General features: G+C 41.0%; 2 protein-coding genes across 3 annotated transcripts in view; one reads left to right on the forward strand and one right to left on the reverse strand.

Annotated features, from left to right (window-relative positions):
- Positions 1 to 301: 301 nt before the first annotated feature.
- brms1la (BRMS1 like transcriptional repressor a) lies at positions 302 to 7,621 on the forward strand. Its single transcript, XM_079692216.1, has 9 exons — positions 302 to 455; positions 1,492 to 1,650; positions 1,983 to 2,073; positions 2,174 to 2,301; positions 2,794 to 2,873; positions 4,325 to 4,421; positions 4,534 to 4,623; positions 5,173 to 5,237; positions 5,365 to 7,621. The coding sequence occupies exons 2-9, from the start codon at positions 1,512 to 1,514 to the stop codon at positions 5,461 to 5,463; spliced, it is 789 nt and encodes a 262-aa protein (XP_079548342.1). The 5' UTR covers positions 302 to 455; positions 1,492 to 1,511; the 3' UTR covers positions 5,464 to 7,621.
- A 1,000-nt stretch (positions 7,622 to 8,621) lies between these two features.
- Positions 8,622 to 24,817, reverse strand: part of mia2 (MIA SH3 domain ER export factor 2) — a 38,574-nt gene continuing 22,378 nt past the window's right edge. For both annotated transcript variants that reach the window (XM_079692212.1, XM_079692211.1), the window contains exons 15-28: positions 22,251 to 22,430; positions 22,065 to 22,155; positions 21,906 to 21,973; positions 21,745 to 21,815; positions 20,118 to 20,219; positions 19,918 to 20,014; positions 17,734 to 17,801; positions 17,506 to 17,591; positions 15,846 to 15,959; positions 15,214 to 15,363; positions 13,628 to 13,780; positions 13,395 to 13,447; positions 11,978 to 12,155; positions 8,622 to 9,881 (exon numbers count right to left, since the gene is read on the reverse strand). In XM_079692212.1, the coding sequence (XP_079548338.1) occupies positions 9,685 to 9,881; positions 11,978 to 12,155; positions 13,395 to 13,447; positions 13,628 to 13,780; positions 15,214 to 15,363; positions 15,846 to 15,959; positions 17,506 to 17,591; positions 17,734 to 17,801; positions 19,918 to 20,014; positions 20,118 to 20,219; positions 21,745 to 21,815; positions 21,906 to 21,973; positions 22,065 to 22,155; positions 22,251 to 22,430 (1,608 nt within the window). In that variant the 3' untranslated portion in view covers positions 8,622 to 9,684. The remainder of the gene's footprint in view (positions 9,882 to 11,977; positions 12,156 to 13,394; positions 13,448 to 13,627; positions 13,781 to 15,213; positions 15,364 to 15,845; positions 15,960 to 17,505; positions 17,592 to 17,733; positions 17,802 to 19,917; positions 20,015 to 20,117; positions 20,220 to 21,744; positions 21,816 to 21,905; positions 21,974 to 22,064; positions 22,156 to 22,250; positions 22,431 to 24,817) is intronic.

Below are 24,817 nucleotides of genomic sequence, written 5' to 3' on the forward strand. Positions count from 1 at the left end.
GCAGGCAGGAGGGAAAACAAAATAATGGACGCCAGATAAATTAAACGTCATAATAGTTCAACAATAAGCTAACTTTACATACTCTATTCGAAATAATAACTGTATAATTGTAACAAAACGGATATATACTTTTAAAACAAAGGTTGTTTTAAATGTAACTAGTGGTAACGTTTTAAAAGCGTTTAGACAAGTTTTGCTCGAGCTTTCCCCCTTAAGGTACAGGGCTGATGGGTAACGTAGTTCACGGCAGGTTGTTAGAACTTAGGTTATGTTAACATTGGCAAGACATAAGACTACAGCTCCCAACACAAATAAGAGCGCCCTACGAACATTTGTTTTTAGCTTAGCTGAGACACACGAGTGACATTCTAACCGAGCGAGGGAAAATAAGTTATTTTAAGCTTATTGTTGAATTATTTAAACAATCTTGCAAACGTCTTGCACGACCCCATATTGTGAGTTGCGGTTTTATTTTTTATTTTCAACTTCCTTGTTAATATGTGTGTGTATCAAGTCGTGCTAAGGTGCCTGCTATCTGAATAGCTAACATGCTAAAGCAATGCTAACTGATGTGTTTTCGTTTGTTATGTTTATTTAACTTGTATATTTTTATTATTTAAAGGAAACCCGATTTCCCAGTCAATTAAAACTGCTTTGCATAGTTTATATTTTAATATATTATCTCAAGCAATATGACAAAGCCATCTACAGTATATTTTATCTATGCACCATGACATTAAGTCAAATTCCTCGTATGTGTAAACCTACCTGGCAATACCCGTTTCTGATTCTGACAAACAGGGTTTCATTCTCGTTTTTAGGGATACTCATTGAGATAACAGCATTTCGCGCAACGTCTACGACGTTATTTTCCAACATGATCGATTATAGGTATGCAGATAAATGACGGAATGTATATGTAATATATTTTTTTCAGGCATCTTTCGACCGGAAGAAAATGTCAGTGGCTATCCCTGCATCACTGCCTAGGGTTAATACCTTTTTATATATACGGTCTATGGTTAATACAGAGTCAAATAAATGTATACAAAAATACATGTAAATCAAATCTAACTAAGTGTTGGAATGATGCTCATCAAACAACACTAACATGACGAGTTTGTCACTGTACATCTGAGCAATAATCAGGTGTTCCTTATTCTTATCTGCATTAATACTAATACACCACTGTATTTATCGTAATATGTTGTTATATGCTGTATATGATTTACTACAATGTGCACATTTGTACTCTACCTTATTGTGTTTATATACATATACAAATTTCATCGCACGTTTTGACTTTAGCTTCTAACGATTGTATAAATATATTGAATCAATTTTATTAAAACAAATTCTAAAATGGAGCAACTGCCTAGATAAATAAATAATGCTATTTTCATGTCTGGCGAAAGAAAATTGTAATGAATGCCTTTTTAAAAAATGGAATTATGAAACTGCTAAATGACATTATTTCTCTCTGTCTACCAGTCTGGAGTGGAGCTACTGCCATGCCGGTGCACCGGGACCGGGAGAAGAAGGAGAGCACGGCCGAGGAGATGGAGGTGGAGGAGCACGAGCAGGAGGCGTCCAGCTCCGAGGAGGAGGACTCCGACACCTCCTCCGTCTCCGAGGATGGAGACAGCTCTGGTGAGAGAGTCTGAAACCGTATGAAACCAGCACAACATTCTTATTCAGTAGAAATGTTAATGAAATACACATTATTTCAGTGTATGAACTGAAGTATTATCTTTTATTTACGTCTGCGATCAGTTATTGTAACTTTTTTAAAACATTATCAACTTAAACACTTTATTCAGAATTTGATCTAATTTCGATTTGATTTTTGCCACCAAAATCATAACAAAATAATAAACACTCTCTGGTAGAAATAGTGAATGTCTACCATGTTTTGCTCCCTTATCCGCTCATTAAACTGCTTCCCAGTGTCAAAGTGTGTGTGTGTTTTGATCATGTTCCAGAAATGGACGAGGAGGACTGTGAGCGGAGGAGGACGGAGTGTTTGGATGAAATGACCAACCTGGAGAAACAGTTCACCGATCTCAAAGACCAGTGAGACTGAAATAGATTATTTGTATCTTGAGACTGTAAGATTATTAACTATAAGTCATTCAAAGTCATTTGCCATGGTAACGTGTGTGTTTGTGTGCAGGCTGTATCACGAGCGCCTCAGTCAGGTGAACAGCAAGCTGACGGAGGTGGAGGCCGGCAGGGCGGCGGAGTATCTGGAGCCTCTGGCCGTGCTGCTGGAGAACATGCAGGTCCGCACCAAGGTGGCAGGTAAACTCTAAACACACACACACACACACACACACACACACACACACACACACACACACACACACACACACACACACACACACACACACACACACACACACACACACCCACAAGCATACATCTACTGTGCTTTTAAAGCAGTGGTTCTCAACTGGTGAACCAAAAGTGGGTGTGAGTGAAGAAAAGATAAATTGAATTGTATTTATTTTTTTAATTAGTTTTTTAATTTTCTTGTGGAAAAAAGTCAAACTAGGAACCATCAGTGTCTCCTCGGTTAGAGATCCCCCAGAGAGCCTCCTCAATGCTCGATCCTCGATGTGCATTTAGAGAAATGAGATGTCCTTCAACATGGCGCACTGAAATTAATATCCGGGTCACTACCGGAGGACCAAGGAGTCAAGAAGAGGAAATCTTTGAAAAGAGACCCGGCCATAGTCTTACACACTCTTGTTTCCTTGCTCACTCTCCTGTGTTTCACTCTCTCTTCATCAGGCATCTACAGAGAGCTGTGTCTGGAGTCTGTGAAAAACAAGTATGAGTGTGAGATCCAGGCAGCGTGCCAGCACTGGGAGGTGAGACACAAACAAACTCACTCACTCACTCACTCACTCACTATTTACTAGGGATGTAACGATGCCAAAAACTCACGGTACGATAATATCGCGATAAAAATTCCACGGTACGATATTTATCACGATATTGAAAAATATATTTTTTTTCTTGAATGTTTTTTTTCTTTATTAAATAATAAATCTGATTTGTATAGCATTTTAGTAGGATAGTAGTATTTTAAAGTCTCAACAATATAATAATCAGACCCTGCAATAGAATAAATCACTCACTCATAAGTCATTTCACTTTAGTTTTTCAAGTAACTCAACCCTAACTCACTAACTCACTCACTCAGCATCATCAAGGTTATCTTTTAGGAATATGAGCATGTCCACATTTCCAGGTAGAAGCTGGGATGTTTGGGCGTTTACAATATCCCCTGCTGTGGAAAAAACTCTCTTGCTTGGTACTGATGTTGCTGGGACAGAGAGATATGCTTTGGCCATGGGTGCATTGTCTCTCCACCACTTCAAAAACAATACAGTTTTTGCCAAGAAGGTGAAGCTTATTGACAGGGCGAGATATGAATATACTGTTGTTGGTATGTAAATACGATGTCCTTTATTGTTATCTGTTGTTTTAAGTTCATGTTGTAACCTACTTGTTGCCATGTTAGACATGTCTCCCTTGAAAAAGAGATCGATGATCTCAATGGGACCATCTGGTTAAATAAAGGTTTAAAAAAAAAAAAACGCCGTAGATTTTGTCAGTCTCACGACGGTATTGAGACATTTATTTACCGCGATATTCGGTATATCGTTACATCCCTACTATTTAACTTTAGTTCTTCACTGTTGTGTTATTTCACAATTACAAACAAAGGTTTTGGGTGTGTGTTTGTGGTGTTTTAGGGCTTTTCCAAATCTTTTGTGATATTTTTTATTTCAGATAGATATGGTATAATACAAAAATGATTTCAAGTAGATGATCAAGTCCGACATTTCCTTGCATCACAGCAGCTACATTCACATCATCGACAAATATTAAGACAAGCAAACCGACTTTCATCATATCAATGCAGCATCATGTCTTACTTTGTGTACACAAAATTATTTGTTCGTTGTTTTCTTTAGGTCTGAATGTACAAAAGCACATTGAAGCAGATTATTTAACAAGTTGAAAATGATTTTGTATTTGTTTTGTTTTGGACTTAACGCTCTGGAATGATCGAAAATGGTTGAATCACTCAATTCCAAACATCATGGTATTTCATTTTACAGAAGTATATTACCAATAATATGATTGTAGCCTCCTCCTTATCTACAACTGTGGCAAAATACCGGGCTAAATAGACTTGCACAAAAAAGCTGCACCGCTTTTAAATGTGAATTTAGAATTGTATCTGTTATGAATGAAGCTACAAACTATGACGTCTCTTTCTAAACATGCGTCAATGTGTTTGTGCTTGCAGAGTGAGAAGCTGCTGCTGTTGGACACCGTCCAGAGTGAACTGGAGGAGAAAATCCGCAGACTGGAGGAAGACAGACACAGCATAGACATCACATCAGGTGACACACTCAATACATCGTGTGGTGTCATCCACACAACACACACATTCAAGACTGTATACTATATTGAAATCATGCTCAATACATTTCTATGTGCCTGTTTCTCTATCAGAGTTGTGGAATGACGAGCTGTCGGGAAGGAAGAAGAAGAGAGACGCTCTGAGTCCAGACAAGAAGAGGAGGAGACCTTCAGTGGTGTCTGATATCCTTCCACTGCTAATACACCTTCTACACAGACCTTTATACACCAGAGTATTTACACCAGAGCTGCACAACTAAGACACGTGTTATTGAAATGGCCCAATGGGTAGCAGATTCAGGCAGCAGCCTGTACACCAACACTGAAACACATGAGCACATACTACAGTTTAAAAAAGCAGGAATCAAATCTGAGCTGACAGAAAATGCTGCGTTTTAGTTTAACACACAGTTAAGCTCACACACACTATTTGATGAACATATAGGTTCATCTGCTGAATTAAAAAGAGAATAAAGAAAGTGAAAACTATAAAGCAGATTCAGGCAGTAGGCGTATAGATTCCCACTTAAAGTATTATCCTACAGAATAGTTCACAGAGAAGAGAGAACATCTGACATGTAGCTGTAGGGGAATACAGTTCCCTTCTGGGTTTCTGATTGGGTTTCATTTATTTAAACTGCCTAATCCAAAATGCTGCACTCTGGATATGTCCTTATATTTAGAATGTAATTAATCCCTGCTCCATGTGGCACCGCCCTTAACTCCGCCCACGCCCATATATAGTTTACATGCTCCCTGACCTGGACATCCTGGAGGACTGGACCGCCATCAGAAAGGTGTGCAGATGTGTATGTGTCCATTTTCCGAGCTGTGTCTTCGTCTCCTGGGCTTTGGCATCGGTGTGTTTTGGGGTTGGTGAATCTTTTTTAACGTGTGTGTGTGTGTGTGTGTGTTGTTTTCCAGGCCGTGGCCACGCTGGGGCCGCACAGAGGGAAGTCCGACTCCGACAGCCCCGTGTTCCCATTCAGACAAGACAGAAACAGGCCCATTCTCAACTGCTGAGGAGCACACACACTTTACAAAGCACACCAAACACACAGGAATGCAAACACATAGACAATACACCAGATATAAGGTACAGTAATGTATCCATTGTAACAGTCGATTGGCTTTACTGCTGTTGGCGGGGTAGCAGCAACATATATTCTAGCCACCTGGACGCCACATTTAGACTTTTTTCACCGTTTGTCAACTCTTTCCGGAACTGAAGACGTTTTGCTTGCTGATCAAAGCCACAGGGACAAAAAAGCTAATTTTACTGCGGGGTTTCCTCAGATATTATTCCCAAGAATAACAAAAACAAGCAAATGGTTGGAGACAACATTAGACAAACAACTATTTTGTTTTTCTTGCTCATATCGCTGTCTCGATGGAGTCTGGTGGCTTTGAAGACAGCATAAAGGGATGACTACAGTTGGAAAAGGCAGTGATTCAGGAAGCAGTGAAAATATTCCAAATATAGCGTACAGTAGGGATAAGTTCCTCATACAACCCCGCTTCAGAGTGAAGTATCCCTGTTAATATATCACATGGACAGAGTTCATTCCGCAAACATGAAAGCTTACCCACAATCCTCTGCACTCCTTAGCAAACAGCGACACCAGTCGGTAAGCTGCCTCTCGTGCCAACAGGCAAACACAATAAAGACTCAGGGTTTGAATCCCTTTTTCAGGACAACAGGAAGAGGAGCATCGTTCCCACTCATATTTCATTTACCGGTTCTTCATTATCGGAGGAAAGAGACGGAAACACTGAAACTGTTCATCACATGGTGAGGCTTCAGAAATGACTGCGTGACCCAGGTTTCAGTTTTTCCTTTTCAAGGTGTGTTCACAACGAGAGTGAATGTGATCAGTCTTTTTTACAAATGTGTTTGACAACTAACATCTCTGACATGAACGCCATTCAACACACGCACCACGAGTCACATGGTTTGCACCAGCTGTCCAAGAGCCTTTAAGAACCTCACAGTTTTACTTTGGGATAATGGAGTGTTTATACAGAAGAGGATTAGGACTCTTAATTGAGTTTGGATCTGAAGTCTAAGAGAAAAGTCTTAACTTCTGACTTGATCAGATCACAATGTGGCCATAGTCCTCCTCAGTACTTTTATATAACGTTTCTTTTCACATGATCCAGATGTTTGCATGTTACTGTAAACAATGTGGGATTTGTAACGCTAAACCCAGAGGGTGATTGTGGAAGCTTCCGGCGCCATAATAGGAAACACCGGTGGTTAATTGTGCCATTAAAACCTTTCTTTACGTGGTTCAGTTTAAATGACTTGTATGGGACTTATTATGTTGTTGTTTTTCTAATTTGTGTACCGTTTTGCACCCAGCACTCCACAGTGCCTACTCTTCACGTTGAATTGATTGCATGCTGCATATTGCTTTGTGACGCCTTGGTTGCAGTGATTGTGGTCGAGACAAATGACGAATTAGTGAGATCAATAGTTAAAATGAAAATAAGGCGATACATATACAAAATAATGTGCATACATTAGCCAAGACAGACTTGGTGAGTACATTAAGAAAGGAAAAAATAAAGATTTATATTTCCTTTTGACATGTAGTCGTATATTGTGTATCTTTTGATACCTAGGAAGTCACAATACCACAAACTGAATAACCAATGAAGGTAGACCTGTTTTTCTGGGGGCTTTGAAGGAAGTTCTGATGCAGCGAGGTAAAGCAGTGTAATATGCATAGCATACACTCAGGCTGATATGACAGCCTTTAAGGACTGCTCATTGCAAACCAGTGATGAAAAAGCGACGAGTCATGCTAACAAAATCATTTTGGAACTTGAGTGACAAATGAAATAAAATTGAAATGATTTGAAAGTTGGTATTCACAGGCATCTACCTCCTCTCTTGAAACATCACGTGTTATTATCGCATTATTGCTCGTAAACGTGCAAACGCTTCCATCACTAGGACCATACTGAGTCTTTACATACAGCCCACGGTTTAGAACGGAGTCTGAACAAACTGCCATGTATTCATATTCTTTTCTTAAACAGCTTTCTGAACATTAGGTTCTTGGGGATGTTCAAATCAAAAAATGATTTTCTTTTTGACTGTTAATGTTAAATATTGTGTCAGGTATATTTGTGTTGATTGTGTGGGTTTTACAATAAAAGTTGTTTTATAAATGTATTGTGTCTTTTAGCTGTAATTGAAAAAGGCTTTCTTTTTAATATTTGTTACTTTACTTTATGTAACTTAATGAATAAATGTTTTTAAAATGTATTCTTTTATTGGATTTATAACTTCTAATATTTATATAATTATCTTTATTTTATTTGAACATTTTACTTTTATATACATTTTATTTTGTATAAATATTTTTATTTTATAAGAAATGATAATCATAACTTCTAATGTTGATATAAATACTGTACAATTATTCCATTTAATTGGACATTTTTACTATGACTTTTAATGTTTTTACTTCATATTTTGATTCTACTTTATTTTACTATTACTTTTATTTAAATATTAGTGTATATGTTCATTTAATACTTGTATTTTACTTCATATTTTATTGGATATTTATCTTTGGATTATTTTAATGTTATTATTCTATTTTATAGGACATTTTACTTGAACTTGTGTTTTCAAAAGAAACATTCCAAAATGGAGCAACTGTCCCAAAAGAGTAATACATATCCTAAGTGACTCTTGTTCCGGCGGTGAATCCCCTGACCTCTCCGCTGAGCGAGAACACAGAATGTCTCCTCTGAAAACCCTCTTTGGTCTACCAAGTCCTAAAATGAAGAAAGAAATACAGTTGTTGGTGATAAATTCTTTAAGTGTTTTTTCTGTACCGTGTTAATCACTGAAGAACAGGAAGAATCACTTGTTCTGTGAAAACGGATTGTTGTTGTAATAGTCATTGTAGCCACAAGAGGCTGCACTGATCCTACTCGATGCTCCTCAAAGCATTCATTAAAAAACGGTTTTTTGAAAGGAACTGAGAAAGATTATTCTAGCAAACCTTATTTGTTGTACCTGTTCTTAAGTCGTCGAATTGTTGAGAAGTTTGAATCTGGCTTTAAAAATTTATCAATGGCTGTGATCAATAAGATGAAGGCTCTGATGATGTTCCTCCATGCACAACACGTTTCACTTGATACAATATTGAAAGATGAGAGCATTGATCATTTGACAGTCTTTATTTGTATCTATTATTAATCACTTTTTACAAAATTCACATGGGTGTTATTTGTCTGTCTCTTCCAGTCCTTCCCTTCCCCGTGGTGGTCAGCAGGAGTCACAGCAGAATACACAAGTCACTTTCATTGACTCCTCCCTGCTGTTGGAAATCAAAGCTGTCGATGAAGGCGCGATCCTCACAGGAGGGAAATTCAGATATGCACTTTATCATATTTTAAGAAAATGTCTCTTTTTGGAAGTATACGCCTCTCAGATTTAGGACAAAACTAAATTTGACATGATCGGAATTATTTGAATCGAGTTTAAGATCAGTGTCATTATAGGTTTGGTACAACAAAACAATTTTTTCTTTCTTATAGTAATGTATAGCTTTGGGCCATTTTGATTTTCTCGGAATGAAATGTTACTTGATATATTTTTTGTAAAAACACTCCAATTCTGATATATCCCACACACACAGCCTTTCTACATGCACACTTTTAACCCTTATAAAAGCAAACGTTGCTGGTTCTCATGGCCACACACACACACACACACACACACACACACACACACACACACAAATTCAAGGACCTTCCATTCCAGGCCCTCAAATTCAAGCATCCAACATGGCATAGACTAAGACACTGATCAATGGTAGTTATCAGGGGTCATTACATGGCTTGTTTGAATACTCGATTCGGATTGGTCAATTCGGAAATTCTGAAGTTGCTGAGGACACTCTGTACCTAAGAGAATGTGCAGTCATATCATTACTGTTACGTGCTCCCTTCCTTGTTGTGTTTTCTGTCTCGCTGCCACTGTGACTCCACAACGACAGGAACTAGTTCACAGGGAATAAAGCTGGAGAAAAGAGAAGAGAGGAGGAAGAGTGTGCAGAAGACAGACAGAAACAAAAAAGGGCTCATAAAGGCCGATGGTTCCCCCCGTGCTGACAACCTTTATTTAAAACATCCTCCTGGTTAGTATGTTCAGAACGATGGAAAATCCACCGCCCGCTGAGTTAACCTTTAACCAGGAACAGCTCCAAGTGGAAAACCTGCTCAGATTGCGTCTTCAGGCGAGGGGGGGTGCTGCTGTGGGGACTGGCTGTGTGGGGGGGACTGCTGAGGAGGGGGAAGACCCAGTGAGGGATGTGGGGAGCCGTCTGGTGGAAGGGGCCGAGCGTAGTGAAGAGGAGGGAGTCCAGGACCGGGAGGGAAACGAGGAGGGAACATCCCTGGAGTGAGAGGGGCCCACACTGGAGAGAGAGAGAGAGAGAGAGAGAGAGAGAGAGAGAGAGAGAGAGAGAGAGAGAGAGAGAGGGTTAAAGGGGCCAAATTGTGCTCATCTTCAGGTTCATGTTATTATTTTGTGCTTTAATGTTCAAAGAGCCCAGTCTGCTCTGATTGGTTAGCTGGCTGGCTCTGTTGTGACTGGTCAACTGCTTAGAGATGACCATTAAGGTGGGAGGAGACAGGAAGGCTCTGGTTTCAGAGGCAGGTCGTCCCAGAGGGGAGGGCCTGTATGGGGACTTCTCAGCTGCAGGTGGGGGGGAGTTTAGTGAGGCCAGGGAATGTGTGCATGCGTTTGTTTCTTTTTTCTTTTTCTTTTTGTATTTTAGGAAATGATACGGTTACAGGGCCTCCATAACAATATGAGATACAGTAAAAAGGTCAAATACATCAAATAACTTATAACTTAACAACATTCCACAAATCATTAAAAAAACGGAATAACAATTACGTACAGGGGTTTATCACATACAATGTGTTTGAGCATTATGATGTCACTATGCAAGAGTATTAAACAATGGAGTCAGGGCTCGAGCTTAAGGACGTCCCGGGGCCAAAAAAAAGTAGTGTCGGGGAGGATAAAAAAAAAATGTTGGGACGAATTTGGGACGATAGTTAAAACAAAAATACCCTGCTAACTCTACTACAAACGGCAATGAAAATGAATCCGACTGCACGTTTTGTGTAGCACACAGTTATTAAACCTCCTTGTCAACATAAACACACACAAAACATTTAGCCACACACACACACACACACACACACACACACACACACACACACACACACACACACACACACACACACACACACACACACACACACACACACACACACACACACACACACACACACACACACACACACACACACACACACACACACACACACACACACACACACACACACACACACACACACACACACACACACACACACAGCTGTGCCGCAGCCAGCCGCACAGCTGGATGTGCCCGCGAATTCCTGGCCCGCAAATTTGCGGGTCTAGCTACAGCAGGCTATGTACTGAGTGTGTGTATTTCGCGGGTTGAGTGATGTAAAATGACAATGCTATCCCGTGGAGGAATTCTGAAATGTTTTACCGTTACATCACAAAAACGCACAGCAGAACCAGACCCTGGAGCGCCGGCCTCTTTATTTACTTACTCCTCTTCATCCCCTATGGGTAATAAGACTGAGATGAGAACCCCCATCGTATGGATGGGTAGCGAGCCCCGGTATTAAACGGGCTCCGCCCGGGCCGGAATTATTAAAGACAGTGGTAACGTTAAGCTCCGACGTTATCTGACTTTTTATCGGTACTGGAGACATTTAAAAAATATGTCATATGTAGTATTGCTACATAAACATTATATCGCAGTTTTAGTTTATCCAACTCCGTTTCTAATATGCAATAAGACTACAACAGGCGTCTATGATGTATTTTCGAGCTTTCCAATCCAGACGAGATCTCTCTCTCCCGGTGTGCGAGGGGGCGGGGCAGTTTGTAAAGGTCTCCTGACTGTGTTACAGACTGTCATCCTGGTTAGTGGTTACTCTGGGTTCTGTCTTCAGGACAGAGTGTTGGATTTTTTTGTTAATTGGATGGGACTTGATTGGATTCAATATTAGAGTAATTTTCTCGTTTGTGTGTTTGTTTAAATATATTTGGCCTTTGTTCATGTGATTGACTGATTTACTCAAATAAAAAGGTTGATGAATTATCATCTAATGATTTGTATGATGTTTTATTTATGTTAAAGGTCACTTTGAATGATTTTAACTAATGATAATGTAGAGAAACTAATATTTTAAATTCGGGACGGTCCACATTAATTTCGGGACGGCTTAGATTGTATTTCGGGACGGTTCCAGGAGGATGGTGAAAAAAGTTAGTCGGGAGCCCTGAATGGAGTCTAAAGGAGGTGTTACAGGCAGAGGGGGGGGGGGGTTAAAAGGCTATGACAAATACCTATAACACACTACAGAATAGGGCTCCTTTAACTGAAGACATTTGGAGATAATGTGATAAAATGTTGTGATGTTAGAGGTGACGGCTTACTAGGCATCATGGGAGGGCCCCCAGGTCCCCTGGGGGTGTAGAAATCAGGATGGGGTGGTCCGTAGGGGGCCCAACGAGGAAAGGGACCGTCCATGGGGACCATCGGACGTCCACCGGGGGGGGGGCCGCCTATCCTCGGATCAGAGTCAGGGGGGGTCCTTCGATCACCGGGACCGGACTGCTCACACAGAGACAGTGGTGAGAGAGAGAGAGAGAGAGAGAGAGAGAGAGAGAGAGAGAGAGAGAGAGAGAGAGAGAGAGAGAGAGAGAGAAGAAAAAAATGTATGTGTAATGCACACAAATTCAAGGACCTTCCATTCCAGGCCCTCAAATTCAAGCATCCAACATGGCATAGACTAAGACACTGATCAATGGTAGTTATCAGGGGTCATTACATGGCTTGTTTGAATACTCGATTCGGATTGGTCAATTCGGAAATTCTGAAGTTGCTGAGGACACTCTGTACCTAAGAGAATGTGCAGTCATATCATTACTGTTACGTGCTCCCTTCCTTGTTGTGTTTTCTGTCTCGCTGCCCAGGTGCACCTCCGCCTCTGCGCAGGTGCACCTGGTCTGCCCCTGGCTCCGCCTCTGCGCAGGTGTTCCTAGATTCCACTCAGCCGGGCTATAAGGAGAGACTGGAGGAGAAGGATCTTTCATCTATCCCTATGCCGGAAGACTCTGTCTGCTGTTTCTGATCTGTAGACCCTTTTGCTATTGTGTTATGATGTGTATCCTGGAGGACCTGGTAGTCTAGTTTTTGTGGCTTTATTTTGTTTCCCGTACATTTTGTTAGATTTCTGGTTAGGGGAGGGAAGCTCTGGGTCCTACGGCCCGTGGTGTGGCTGGCTCGGGCCCCCTCCTTCTTTTTGTTTCTTTTGGCCAGTCCTCCAGACCTCGTTCGTTTGCCGGTTGGCCTGTGTGAGTAACGGTTGTACATTTAAATAAATGATCGCTGTTAAGTGCTGGAAGTTTTGTGTGTTTTCTCTTATGTTGCGGGTCTCCCGGCGAGCCACTACCACGGAGTAGAGGGCGGGCCTTAACGGAGGAAGAAGTCGATGTGACGTGGCTGTAGCCAGAACGCAGCCAGTGAACTCAAGTTTTCAATGACCTCTGCCTATTTATGTCTTTTTTAAACACTTTCAACGCCCTGGTTATTTCCCTGCAAATGTTCAAGTATTTCAAGGACCCGTAGGAACCAAGTCATGGTCATAGTGTGAATGGTTATTGATTTCCAGGAGGCTCTGCTTGGGTCCAAATGGATGTGCTGCAGATCTTTAATAATATCAAAACCACTTACATTTCTGCTTTTGCACATTCAAGTTCATTTGGCTTTATTTAAAAATGTTTGACTTTCTAAGCCGTGATTTTTCCCTTTAAATGTCACCAGCTTTGAAGGATTCCTGCCAGCTCTTACCTCTCGGTGCTCCTGCTCCCCAGGGCCCAGATGGTTCTCTCTGTAGGAGCCGTCTGCATTGACATAGAGAACAGAGGAAATGAGCCATGATCAAGGACACGGGTCATGGGTGCTTTTGGTTTAGTGTCCATCTTGTCTAGTTCACAAAGAGTTCACACACATGTCCTTGATTCACCGATTTACAGTGAAATACGATATACAATAGAATATATATACAGATGGCGGTGACTCACCCATCATGTCTAGCCCTGGGTGAGAGGGTCCGGGGGGGAGACCCCTAGGATGCAGAGGGCCGTGGGGGAAAGCTCCAGGAGGGGGCAGTGGGCCGAGGGCTCCTGGGGGAGGTCTCCTGTACATGGGACCGCCTGGCTCAGGGAACATGTACCCTGAGAGACAAAAGGGGGGAGGGGACACACACACACACACACACACACGCACTGAGACATTAAAGCTGTGTCTCAATCTGTATTCTTTTGGACTCCATCTGCCACGTGGACTGCACTATGAGCAGAGGTGGAATAGTGAATATAAGTGAATATACTCAAGTATAGTACTTTTTGTTGTACATATTTGTACTTTACTTGGGTATTTCCATTAATGGTACTTTACTCCGCTACATTCCAGAGGTAAATATTTCACTTTGTATTCTACTACATTTATTTATTATACAATACGAAAATGCTCTTATAATGGATGATAAAATTATAAGCATAAAAATAAAATACTGTGAAAAGTACATTTACTGTTGATACTTGGAGTACATATAGCAGATATTTCTTGAGTACATTTATAGAATTCTGAAAACTGCAAAATGACCCGTATTACATCTTGTAAATGAAGTATTATATTTTGATGCCAAGACTATTGTACTTTGAATGTAAGATATTGAAATCAGGACTTGAATTGCAGTGGAGTATTTTAGGACCATAGTATGAGTACTTTTACTTAGGTAAAGGATCCGATTACTTCTTCCAACAGTAACTTTGAATAACAGAAAAAAAGGCACTAATAACGTTAATTCAAAAATAAAAAATGATAAGAATAACATTGCTAGCAAGACAGCCAGCTAGTAACGATAGCCACTGTTTGCTAGCTAGCGGCGATCGTATGCTAGGTCGCAAACAGTGATAGTGTCATGTTGATAATTCAGTAGGTGGAGTTCCCTCAGGTTCACGTGATAAAGGACACAACATTTTTGTAAAGTAGAGCTTCACAGACAACTGCAGTCCCCAGTGTCAAAATGCATGTAAGAAAATACACATGCACCATCAAGCTTTAGACATTCACGTGCACACTACGCAGCTGTTGACTTGCCATGCACAGCTCTGCCTCTAATAACCTTAATGAGGTCTGCTTCAGAGTCATTCATGTGATGAGCCACACCTGTGCAGACCAACACCTTTAGAACCGCAAAGACTGAGCCTGAACACACGGTGCCACAGTCAAGCTGAGTTCTTACACATTTAGAAATCATCTCGTAATGACTTTTTCCAGAGTATTTGCTTTGACAGCACTAGTTTACACTCGAGCACTTATCTGGGTAGTTTTGGGGAAACCTGAGGCTATTTCTGATCTAAATCCTGACCTACTGGACCTTACACACACTCAATTGTTGCTTTTCTAAAAGTTGTATTTTTAAAGAAGAGAAGAACATCCGTCCCAATGTAGTGAGATTCTTTTAGCGCCTTGGTTTTCTTTCCCTCATGATTTTCTTCCTATCATTCCTTGACTTTATGGCATTTTCCCTTAAGGACAAGAAACAGTGGTAAAGAAAATATATAGTTTGATATTCGACTGCGACTGTCTTTCTCACACACACCTGGGGGTCCTAGTGGCCCAGGGGGTCCTGGTGGGGGGCCCCTGCGATCTCTCTCCCATGTTGGAGAGATGGAGCCGCTGTCTGAATGAGGACCTCCGATCCGCTCCATCTCTCCTTGGCCCCCGGGGGGCTCCATTGGACCGCGAGGCACTGTGGAGGAGAGGACCGGAGGAAATAGAGGACGAGGAGGAAAGGAGAGGTAATGGAGGATAAGCGTGAGAGAAAGAGGGAGACAGAAAGGGAAGAACCAATCGGCAACAGACAAAATATCAGAAAATTAAGCAGGAGATGAGATGTACGACATCGTCGCATCAGTTTTCATTGAGTTTCCACACCATGCTACTCATGTTTAAGCTTCTACAGTTGATCATGCTGCAGCCAGCTGCTCCTCTCCAACATGCTGCCAGTGATTACTATGTGACTGAATTAAGAAATGTTCCATATGTGAAGATGTTTTTCAAATTCTAATCAGCTAAGTAAGTCTGAGTGATAAAGTAAATCACATATAAGAAATAACAGCGGGGTGGGTGTACTCTTGACATCTCTGTCTGTCTGTCTGTCTGTCTGTCTGTCTGTCTGTCTGTCTGTCTGTCTGTCTGTCTGTCTGTCTGTCTGTCTGTCTGTGCACCTACCTCTAGGAGAGAGTCGAGCAGGTGGTCCGTCCATTAAGGTGGGAGGAGACAGGAAGGCTCTGGTTTCAGAAGCAGGTCGTCCCAGAGGGGAGGGCCCGTATGGGGACCTCTCAGCTGCAGGTGGGGGGGAGTTTAGTGAGGCCAGCGAATGTGTGCATGCGTTTGTTTCTTTTTTGTTTTCTTTTTGCATTTTAGGAAATGATACGGTTACAGGGCCTCCATAACAATATGAGATACAGTTAAAGGTCAAATACATCAAATAACTCATAACTTAACAACATTCCACACATCATAAAAAAACTGAATAACAATTACTTACAGGGGTTTACTAACACTGCATACACAAAACGCTGCAAGAAGCTCAGAGCCCAAAGGAAATGGAGAAACTAAAAAGTGACACACACAGCTGGGACCAAAACGCCATTAAGGTTCGGGATTCTAACGTTTGCCAACTGTCACTGGAAACTTTACATGTACATTGTATTGTCTTATTTTAACAATGTGATCACATGATTCCTTCAGATATTATTGCAGATCTGCTGTAAGCTAGAAAGCTAACCTAATCATTTCAAATATACCGACAAAACACTTACAGATGTGAAACAGACTAACTCATAAGTTACTTTATAATCCCCGAACGTCAACAAGTGCTCCGGTCCCAGCTGTGTGCATCACTTTTTAGTGTCCCTGTTTCCGTTTTTTATTTGCAGCGCTTTTTTTATACTGTGCATGTTTCATGGAGTTGGGGAATATTTTCTAATTGCTCCATGTGTTGTCAAGTTGTTGAATATGTTAAACAAATTTGCCTGTGTTTTGGCACATTTGTGTTTTTATACTTGTATCATTATTTGAAAGTACAGCTCATTTCTCCTAATGGAAATGTTCTGGGCCGATGTAGCCTTACTTGCCAACCCCCCAATTTCATTGCCCTCTCCCGGTTTCCTCCCGGGGTCATATTTCTCCCGATTTCTGACAAAATCAGATTTACTCACAACTGTTTCCACTCAGACTTTAATACAGCTACACCATTTATTGGTTTCCATGGTAGCGCGTCTCTTTAGTAGCGCGTGCAACTGAAAGTCTGAGAGGGTTAGGAAGATAATCACAGAAAACAGAACAAGAATCGACAACTCCACCCTCTGCTCACTCCTTTCCTGCCCACACATATGCTCCATCAAGGAAGGTGCTACAGGCCGCAAGGCAGTGCACTTACAACCACAATGAGCATGTTAATGTAACAGCTCCGGTGATCCACTAGCAATCCCCCCCCCCCCCCGGTGGTTTTGAAATGCTCCCGATTTCTGAGGTCTCAAGGTTGGCAAGTATGGATGTAGCCGTACTCATAGGATTGATAGCGGATACATCATTAACACCATACGTACATTAATTATCACATCATACCACAGGGTCATTAGAAATGTTTTGTGACCACTCGCCCATTTCTGTGAGTTAGCCAAGTTATTTTCTCTAAACTATTTCCTTGTAATTTGTTTAATAATTGCTACCCTACAAGGAATAAGTATCATTATTCCTAATAGTATAAGTGGGTTCTTAATTGGAGATAACCAAAACATTGTTGACATTTCCCTTACAGCTATTTCCCAGAACTCCCTTCCCTTTACACGAGAATCTGTTTGTTTCTGTGTGTGTTTGTGCTCACCTCTGAACGGCAGAGGTCTAGCCAGGCTGTCCAAGGCGTAGGGATCTTTGTCGAGGGCGTCGAGTTTAAACTGCGTGTCTGTCAGCCTGTAAACAAACACACTTAATGTCAACATGTGACGAGCAGAACCGGCTATGCAATACACAGTTTGTACTGTACAAACAACACGGGAAACATCTCAAACATTTCTAAGGAATTCAGAACACAGTTTATCTGCTGTTTGACTACTTCTGTCTGAAGAGGGCGTTCTCTCTCCGGATGTCTGACAGCTCTCTCTCTGCTGCTCGGGCGGCCAACTGCAACAACAAACCAAGATCAGTCACAAGGATGACAATCGTACATTTATACAGACAGAGAATGAAGAAGTCCACAAATATTTCTCTTAAAAGGTCTCCTATCATGCTATTTTTTGGCATATATTATGGGTCTCAGATATATACAAATATATAAAAAGATGCCTATGATGTGTTTAGCTCAAAATATCAAACAGATCATGCATTTTAGACATCCCTCATATCCCTCTATTTCAGGCCTGCTAGATAACTGCATGTTCTGGTTCCTTAGCTTGAAAAAAAGAAAAAGGGGAGGGGGAGCTAATGCCTGCTCAGAATTCTACGAGATACAGCTAAATGCTTCCGTGATTAAGCGTAATCACGTTCCAAACCACATCAAGCATTATTTCTGAAACAGTGTGGAGCTCAAATGCTTTTTCTCTTGCCGGTTTACCACAAGGTGAGTTCCTTTTTTTATTTCAACATACTCTCTCCAGTACAGGTTAGCTCTGAGTGTTAGCAATGGTTGCTAATGTAAACAAAGACCAAATTACGTCCAAAACACGTTACGCATTGTTTCTGATAGCAACGTTTCTGACGCGGGTGTAAAGCCAGCCCACAGTTATATTACGTCATGACCGCAGTAAATCTGGATCAGCTCCGTTGTACCCTCGTTTTGAGAGATGTGGGCGCGGATGAAAAGAGAGAGGGTTTTGTTTTCTGACACTTTGTGAGTCTCCTTACACACCAGGGACACATATTTACGTATAAAGGACATTCAAAAGTGCATTATGCATGATAGGAGACCTTTAAGTAAAAGTAGAAATACCACAGTGTATAAATACTGTGTCACTAGTTAAATTCAGGCATTCCAAATGTTAATTGAGTAAAAAGTAGAGAAGTGGAAGCATCAAAATATACTTAAAGTACTCAAACTAGAGCAAAGTAGCCTATCTTTTCAAATAAATATAGTGGCGTAAAAATAATTGTGGTGGGGAAGAAGTAAGAAGTAGCATCTAGTATCTCAAAATGTACAATACTTGAATGAATGCACTTTCTAAACAAACAGTTAAGCTCGATGTAATGTGAAGAGCTCAACGTTTGAAATGGCGTTGTACTACTTATCCGTAACAAGAGCTGCAGGAAGGATTCCTTAAATCCTAAAATGCGAATATGATGCATCTACATTAGCTTTGTACTTTTTGGCGATGTATTTATGCTTCAAAAATCCTAAAGTGGTTTTCATATTTGGAGATTATCCTGCTGATCATAATGTGTAAGGCAAGGCAAGTATATTTATACAGCACCTTTCAACACAAGGCGATTTAAAGTGCTTTACAAAAATGAAAGACATTAAGAAAATGGCATTTAAAAACAGTCATTAAAAAGCAAAGATAAAAATAATCATTAAAAGAAAAAAATACATGAATAAAATGTACAGTGCAGTTTAAGATATGAATGTGTAAGTATCATTAATGAGTGTTTGTCAACAATCTTATTTCTGCAATATTTCAAAATCCAATAGAAAAATCCCATTGCTTTTTGTCGAGGGAGCCCTTGTGATGCCAACTTCTGGGTCTGCCAGTGTTTCTCAAACTTTTTCATACCAAGGACCACTTAATCAATACAAAAAAACTCGTGAACCACCTAACTCCACAAATATCCAAAAACAATAGGCCTGCTTACCTACAACCGTACTAAAAAAACTATCCCAGATCTAACGTCAGAGTATGGAAATGGAGTAAGAATGCACACAATGCAAACAATATGGTGTTCATTTTAATACTGTCAGGCATGCACAACCCTGCACACTTTTCACAGTACCAGCTACCTGTTATATTTGCCCAGTTTTCCACTTCAGCAATACTGCACATATATTTTATTTTAACGGGTGTATCTATATTTCATGTGAATATTGATATATTTTAATGTTAAAATAGATTTCTCAAGATAGTTTTTTATAATTGTTTTTTGGTCCTCTTCTTGCAATGTATCTTCTCTACTGTGTTTATGTATGCGCCAAGGGAAATTCCTCATATGTGTAAACCTACTTGGCAATGAACCTGTTTCTGAAAACTATTTGGCTTTAAAAATAAACATCTCTCTACTTTTATTTGCTCATGTTTGGTGTGTTACTTACCCAGTTATTGTGTGCTTTCTTCTCATGTGCTGACATCTGAGTCTGGTAAGATTGTTTGGTTTTATCCAGCTCTTCCTCCATCTCTCCTGCTCGTTGTCTGAAGAAAGGGAGACACACAGGTGAGACTTAACATGTGCATCCTCACACATGTCCTCTGTCAATGTGTTAATACTTAGTTAATACTTTAGCAGAGCAGCTACCTGTAGTTGATGAGTTCTTCCATGGCCATCGCAATGTTTTTGTCCGCCTTATTTAACTTCTCTTCTTTCTGCATGCGTTCCCTCTCCTCCACTGTCAAAAGCCTGCAAACAAACACTCGTCAACATCCTGAAACTGCCAAAACATGTATTTGCTCTTCAGGAATAAGTCCTAAAGCCGGAAATGACTCAGCATTTCAGCACTTACAGGTTCCCTCAAAGTCAATGGTTTTTTAAATGTGTTTTTTTTAGCTGCCTGTAACAAAGTCTTTGATAAACACGAACTAAAGAGATGTTCACTTTTTGTTCTAGGACATCAAATATGTCAGTTAATACCCCACTGGTGTTAACAAGTTCCTAAATGTGACTTCTAAACGTCATCACGTCGAACATCAGCCGTCTTTAGCTTAGCGGTGGTGGCGTGAAGTCATGTCACCTTGATATAGTTATTTTATAGCCAAACGGTGATTTGGTGATTGCATTAATGCTTAGACTATTATAAAAGTAGTGTTAATATGTGGAGATTATCCTGTTGAACAAAAGGTGTAAGTATCATAAACATTGGTTTGCCACAGAGATTATTTTCTGCAATATTTGAAATCCGATGGACGTACAGTTACGTTATATCATTTTGTATTTAATTTTTTCTAAAAAGGATGGATTACTAGCAGGATTACAAAGAGCATATAGTGTTTGTTGTAAAGGATCAGATGTTATCTCTTCTCTATAAAGGTCCTTACACACCAAGCCGATTTTCAGCATCGATAGATGTTGTTAGATGTCGGGCCGTCGATGAGCGTCCTGTCGCCCTACTCAGATTGGGGTGTCTTGGTGTGTCCCGCACCGTCGTGTCTTTTCGGCCGTGCAGACACCTTCCGCCGCCGATTCGACATGTTGAATCGGGAGGTTGTCGGCCAAAGAAATCACTCTGATTGGCTGTTCAGCTTAGGGAATCAGTGCACGAAAAGCGAAACGGAAGGGACCCAAACAAACTATTAGGAAGGCAAATCTGAGATTTAATTTAACTCCAGCTCTCGACACAGGTTCGGGAAAGCCCTATGAGCTTCTCGCTGTAGAGTGAAAATGGAACGCACACGCTATTTGTTGTTTGTTTATATCCATATATGTATATATATGTTGTCTGTTCTTCTTCTCTTGATGTATCAAGCAGTCTGTCTTCCAGTTGTTGCCTCTTTTGAATGACGAATACACACTACCGCTGCCTGCTGGTAAGAAGAGTTATTGCCACTCACGAATGCGCAGTTCGTACGTGCAACTTGGCCGTCGGCTGAAGTCTTTGCGGTGTGTTCCAGTGAGAAACATGGTTTTGGCCAAAACGCAGGTGACGTGAGGCGGCGTGAGGCGGCGTCGGGACGTGTTCTTTGGTGTCAGTTTGGTGTGTATGTGTGTGGACCTTAAGCTGTACTGTTCTGTAGGCTAATACTTTAAGTGGGAATCTATACGCCTACTGCCTGAATCTGCTTTATGGTTTTCACTTTCTTTGGTTCATTTGTTCTCTTTTTAATTCAGCAGTTGAACCTTTATGTTCATAAAATAGTGTGTGTGAGTTTAACTGTGTGCAGGATTTCATATGAATAAAAAAATGTCTGATACTAAACATGTCGCCTACCTGTGTAGCTTGAGCTCGTTCTCCTGGTACATTTCTGTCATAATCTGGAGTTTCTGTTGTAATTTTTGGACCTAAACACATGGAGAAAATAAATGAATCCCAAAGCAAATGAATGTGAAAAAAGAATAAAATAAAACATCACACTAATATGAGGCAGGTACCTGATCTGAGTATGTCTCAGCTTCTGTCTGCAGAGAGGACTTCTCCCTTTCCATCTCCTTAATGCTCACTAAAGGGGAAAAACAAAGACATTTTTATGTTGTACAGATTAAATACATCATTTGGAATTGGAAATCTAAATTGTTGTGTAGTTGCCTCACCTTGCAGGTCTTCTTTAGCTTTGACTTCATCGTCCAGTTTGGCAAATAATCTGTCCTTGTCTTCATCGACAGATTTGAGGTCTGCATTCAGCTACACACAATAACACAAACAAAAAGTCAGCACTCAGTGAAGAGGAAAGATGTTTCCGATCAAGTCAATGTTTTTTGTCCGTTTGTGTCAAATACCTTAGCGGCGTAGATGAGTTTCTGGACTTTCTGCAGATGGCCTTGTGTGTCCTTCATAATGTCTCCTTTTCTGTCCTGGGCTGTACCGTTGGACGTCTCCTTCTCTCCTCCTTCCTCACCTTCCCCCTCTTCCAGTTCTGAATCCCAAGCTTTCATACTGAGCAGGCGATCTGTCAAAGACTGGAGGCGTACATATAATAGATGTTACCTTTATGCCAAACAACACAAAGTAATGTGAACTAATACGATCACTGTAAAGCACAATATGCCATTATCAGCCACTAGGGCAAAAACAAAAGAAGGTGTTTGGTGGCTTTGTGAAGTGGGACTTAGGAGTATGTTCCTGCAATCTCCAATGAATCCTTCCTCGTATATCAATCAGGAGGTTTTTACTGAGAACCGAATTATACGCATACAGAAGACCCCTCCTCTCCAAAACTAACAGTCTCTTGGATTAAAAGTAGTAAAAAGGTAAGTTTGAGAAACCGGCTCGAAATACACTTTTTGTTATATTCCATGGAATGCTCTTAACATCCTGATAGCAATGAATATATTAAGTGCTTTGACAAAAAGTCAAAAAAAAAAATCATTTGTGGAAGTCGTAGCACTGTAAAAAGCACGACCAATCATTTTAGCCGGCCCGGATAAAATAACTGGATGGCCTACCTGCCTGTCAGCCTTCCATCTGTTCAAAAATTTATCTCGTGCCCTCATTGGTCATGTGCGCGTTCGTGTGTGTTGGAGGAGGGGCTCTGTAAGGAAGTGGCAGATTTTTTCCAGCTGTGTATTTTCAAATTCTAGCGCACTCCAGCCGGTTTCCCCAAAATGACCTACCCCACCTTTTTTGAAGCAGTTTCACATTAAAAAATTTATGTTTCCCCAATGCAGATTGGTAGAAAGCCGACATCCCAGGGAGCTTTAAGCCGAGTTGACACTAATGTTTGCCCAGAATTATATGCAAATGTCTTATTCTCTCCAAAACAAACAGACCAGGTGAGTAAAAACGGTAAAAATAATTAATGCAGCCATGACACACTCGAATAGTCTATTTAGCTTAGGAACCTTTTAGCTTAGGAACAGGGCCGGACTGGGACAATAAGTCAGGCCGGGAATTATACGCCCAGCCAGGCCACTACCAGTTTTCTTTTGTGCCATTTTCCTGGATTTATTTGTCAATATTTACAGAGTTGCTACCCATAGTGATAGCCCTAAACTTGAAATCTACTAACCCAGAATAAACATATTGAGATGGGTTACTATTTTTTTTTAAAAGTGCATAAAATTAGGAACCTTTCCATGTGAACATATTTTAAATGGAGGTGGACCTCAAATCCTCCGGGCATGCTCCCCCGGTAAGATTTTTTTTTAAATGTTGGACTTAAATGCATCAACACCCATATGAAAAAGAACTGTATACATTTAAATAATCATAAAATCATAAGAACATGGCCATAACCAATAACATACCATATCCAATATGAAAAAAAATTGAAACTTGTTTATTTATTTGTTTTTTGGTTCATTTATAGTTGTGAGTGTGTCTGGGCTCCTGAATCAGCCTCACCTGTCTCCCTTCTCCTCTTTGAGGCAGCAGCAAAGACTAGTTTTAGCTCTCAACAAGTTTTTAAAGTTTCTTACCTTTTTTCACCTAGTTAACATTTTTTTATTATTATTCATGCATATTTTACTAATCACTACCCCCTCAAATGGAAATATGCGTAACTTTACATAAATGGTGACCAAACCGTTTGAGACCCACAGAGAACTTAGACTAAGTTAACTTAAACACTCAGAGTCCTTTACCTCACCTGAGCTGTAGTTATCAGTCTCTTAGTCTGACAGGAGAGGACTCTCCTCCACAGAGAGGAATGGGAGACATCCCTCAAATAAAAATGAATAAATGAACAGGGGGAAGACCAAGATGCAGCCGTGCAAATATCTTCGACTGACATTCCTCCGTGCAAAGCCGTGGAGGAGGAAATTCCTCTGGTGGAGTGCGCCTTGATGTTCTCCGGGGGCTCCACCCCAGAGGAGACATATGCCTGTGACACAGCCTCACACAGCCAGTGTGACAGCCGTTGTGCAGACAGAGGTTGCCCGATCGAGCTCTCTCTATAGTGCACGAACAGGCGCTGAGAACGGCGCCAGGCCGCCGTGCGCGCCACATAGCAGGACAGCGCGCGCACCGGACAGAGGAGATTTAGAAAAATAGCGGGGGTAAAAACCGCGCAAGACACTGTTCCTGGGATGACAGAAGTGTTTCTTGTATCCCATGGAACTGCTGGGGGGAGAGGCTTCTCTGTGAAGTGCCGTAATGGTCTTCATGGTGACGAGCCACGCCATCGCCGCCGCTGCCCGTGAGGCGAAAGGGCTGCGAGGGAGTTTCCACACGCTGCCTTTCACTCCGTCTCTCCTCATGAGGCGCGTACACGCCCAGGGGATGAGAGGTGTGTGCATGCTGTCCACACGAGGCGTTATAACGGTGCTCGTGGTTATTATGACCGTGTGTAGGAGGCATATCTGGGACAGAGGAATGCCGCGAGTTCTGCAGTTTATAAACCAATAGG

Source organism: Notothenia rossii (assembly GCF_949606895.1).
Source record: "Notothenia rossii genome assembly, chromosome: 7".
NCBI lineage: Eukaryota > Metazoa > Chordata > Actinopteri > Perciformes > Nototheniidae > Notothenia > Notothenia rossii.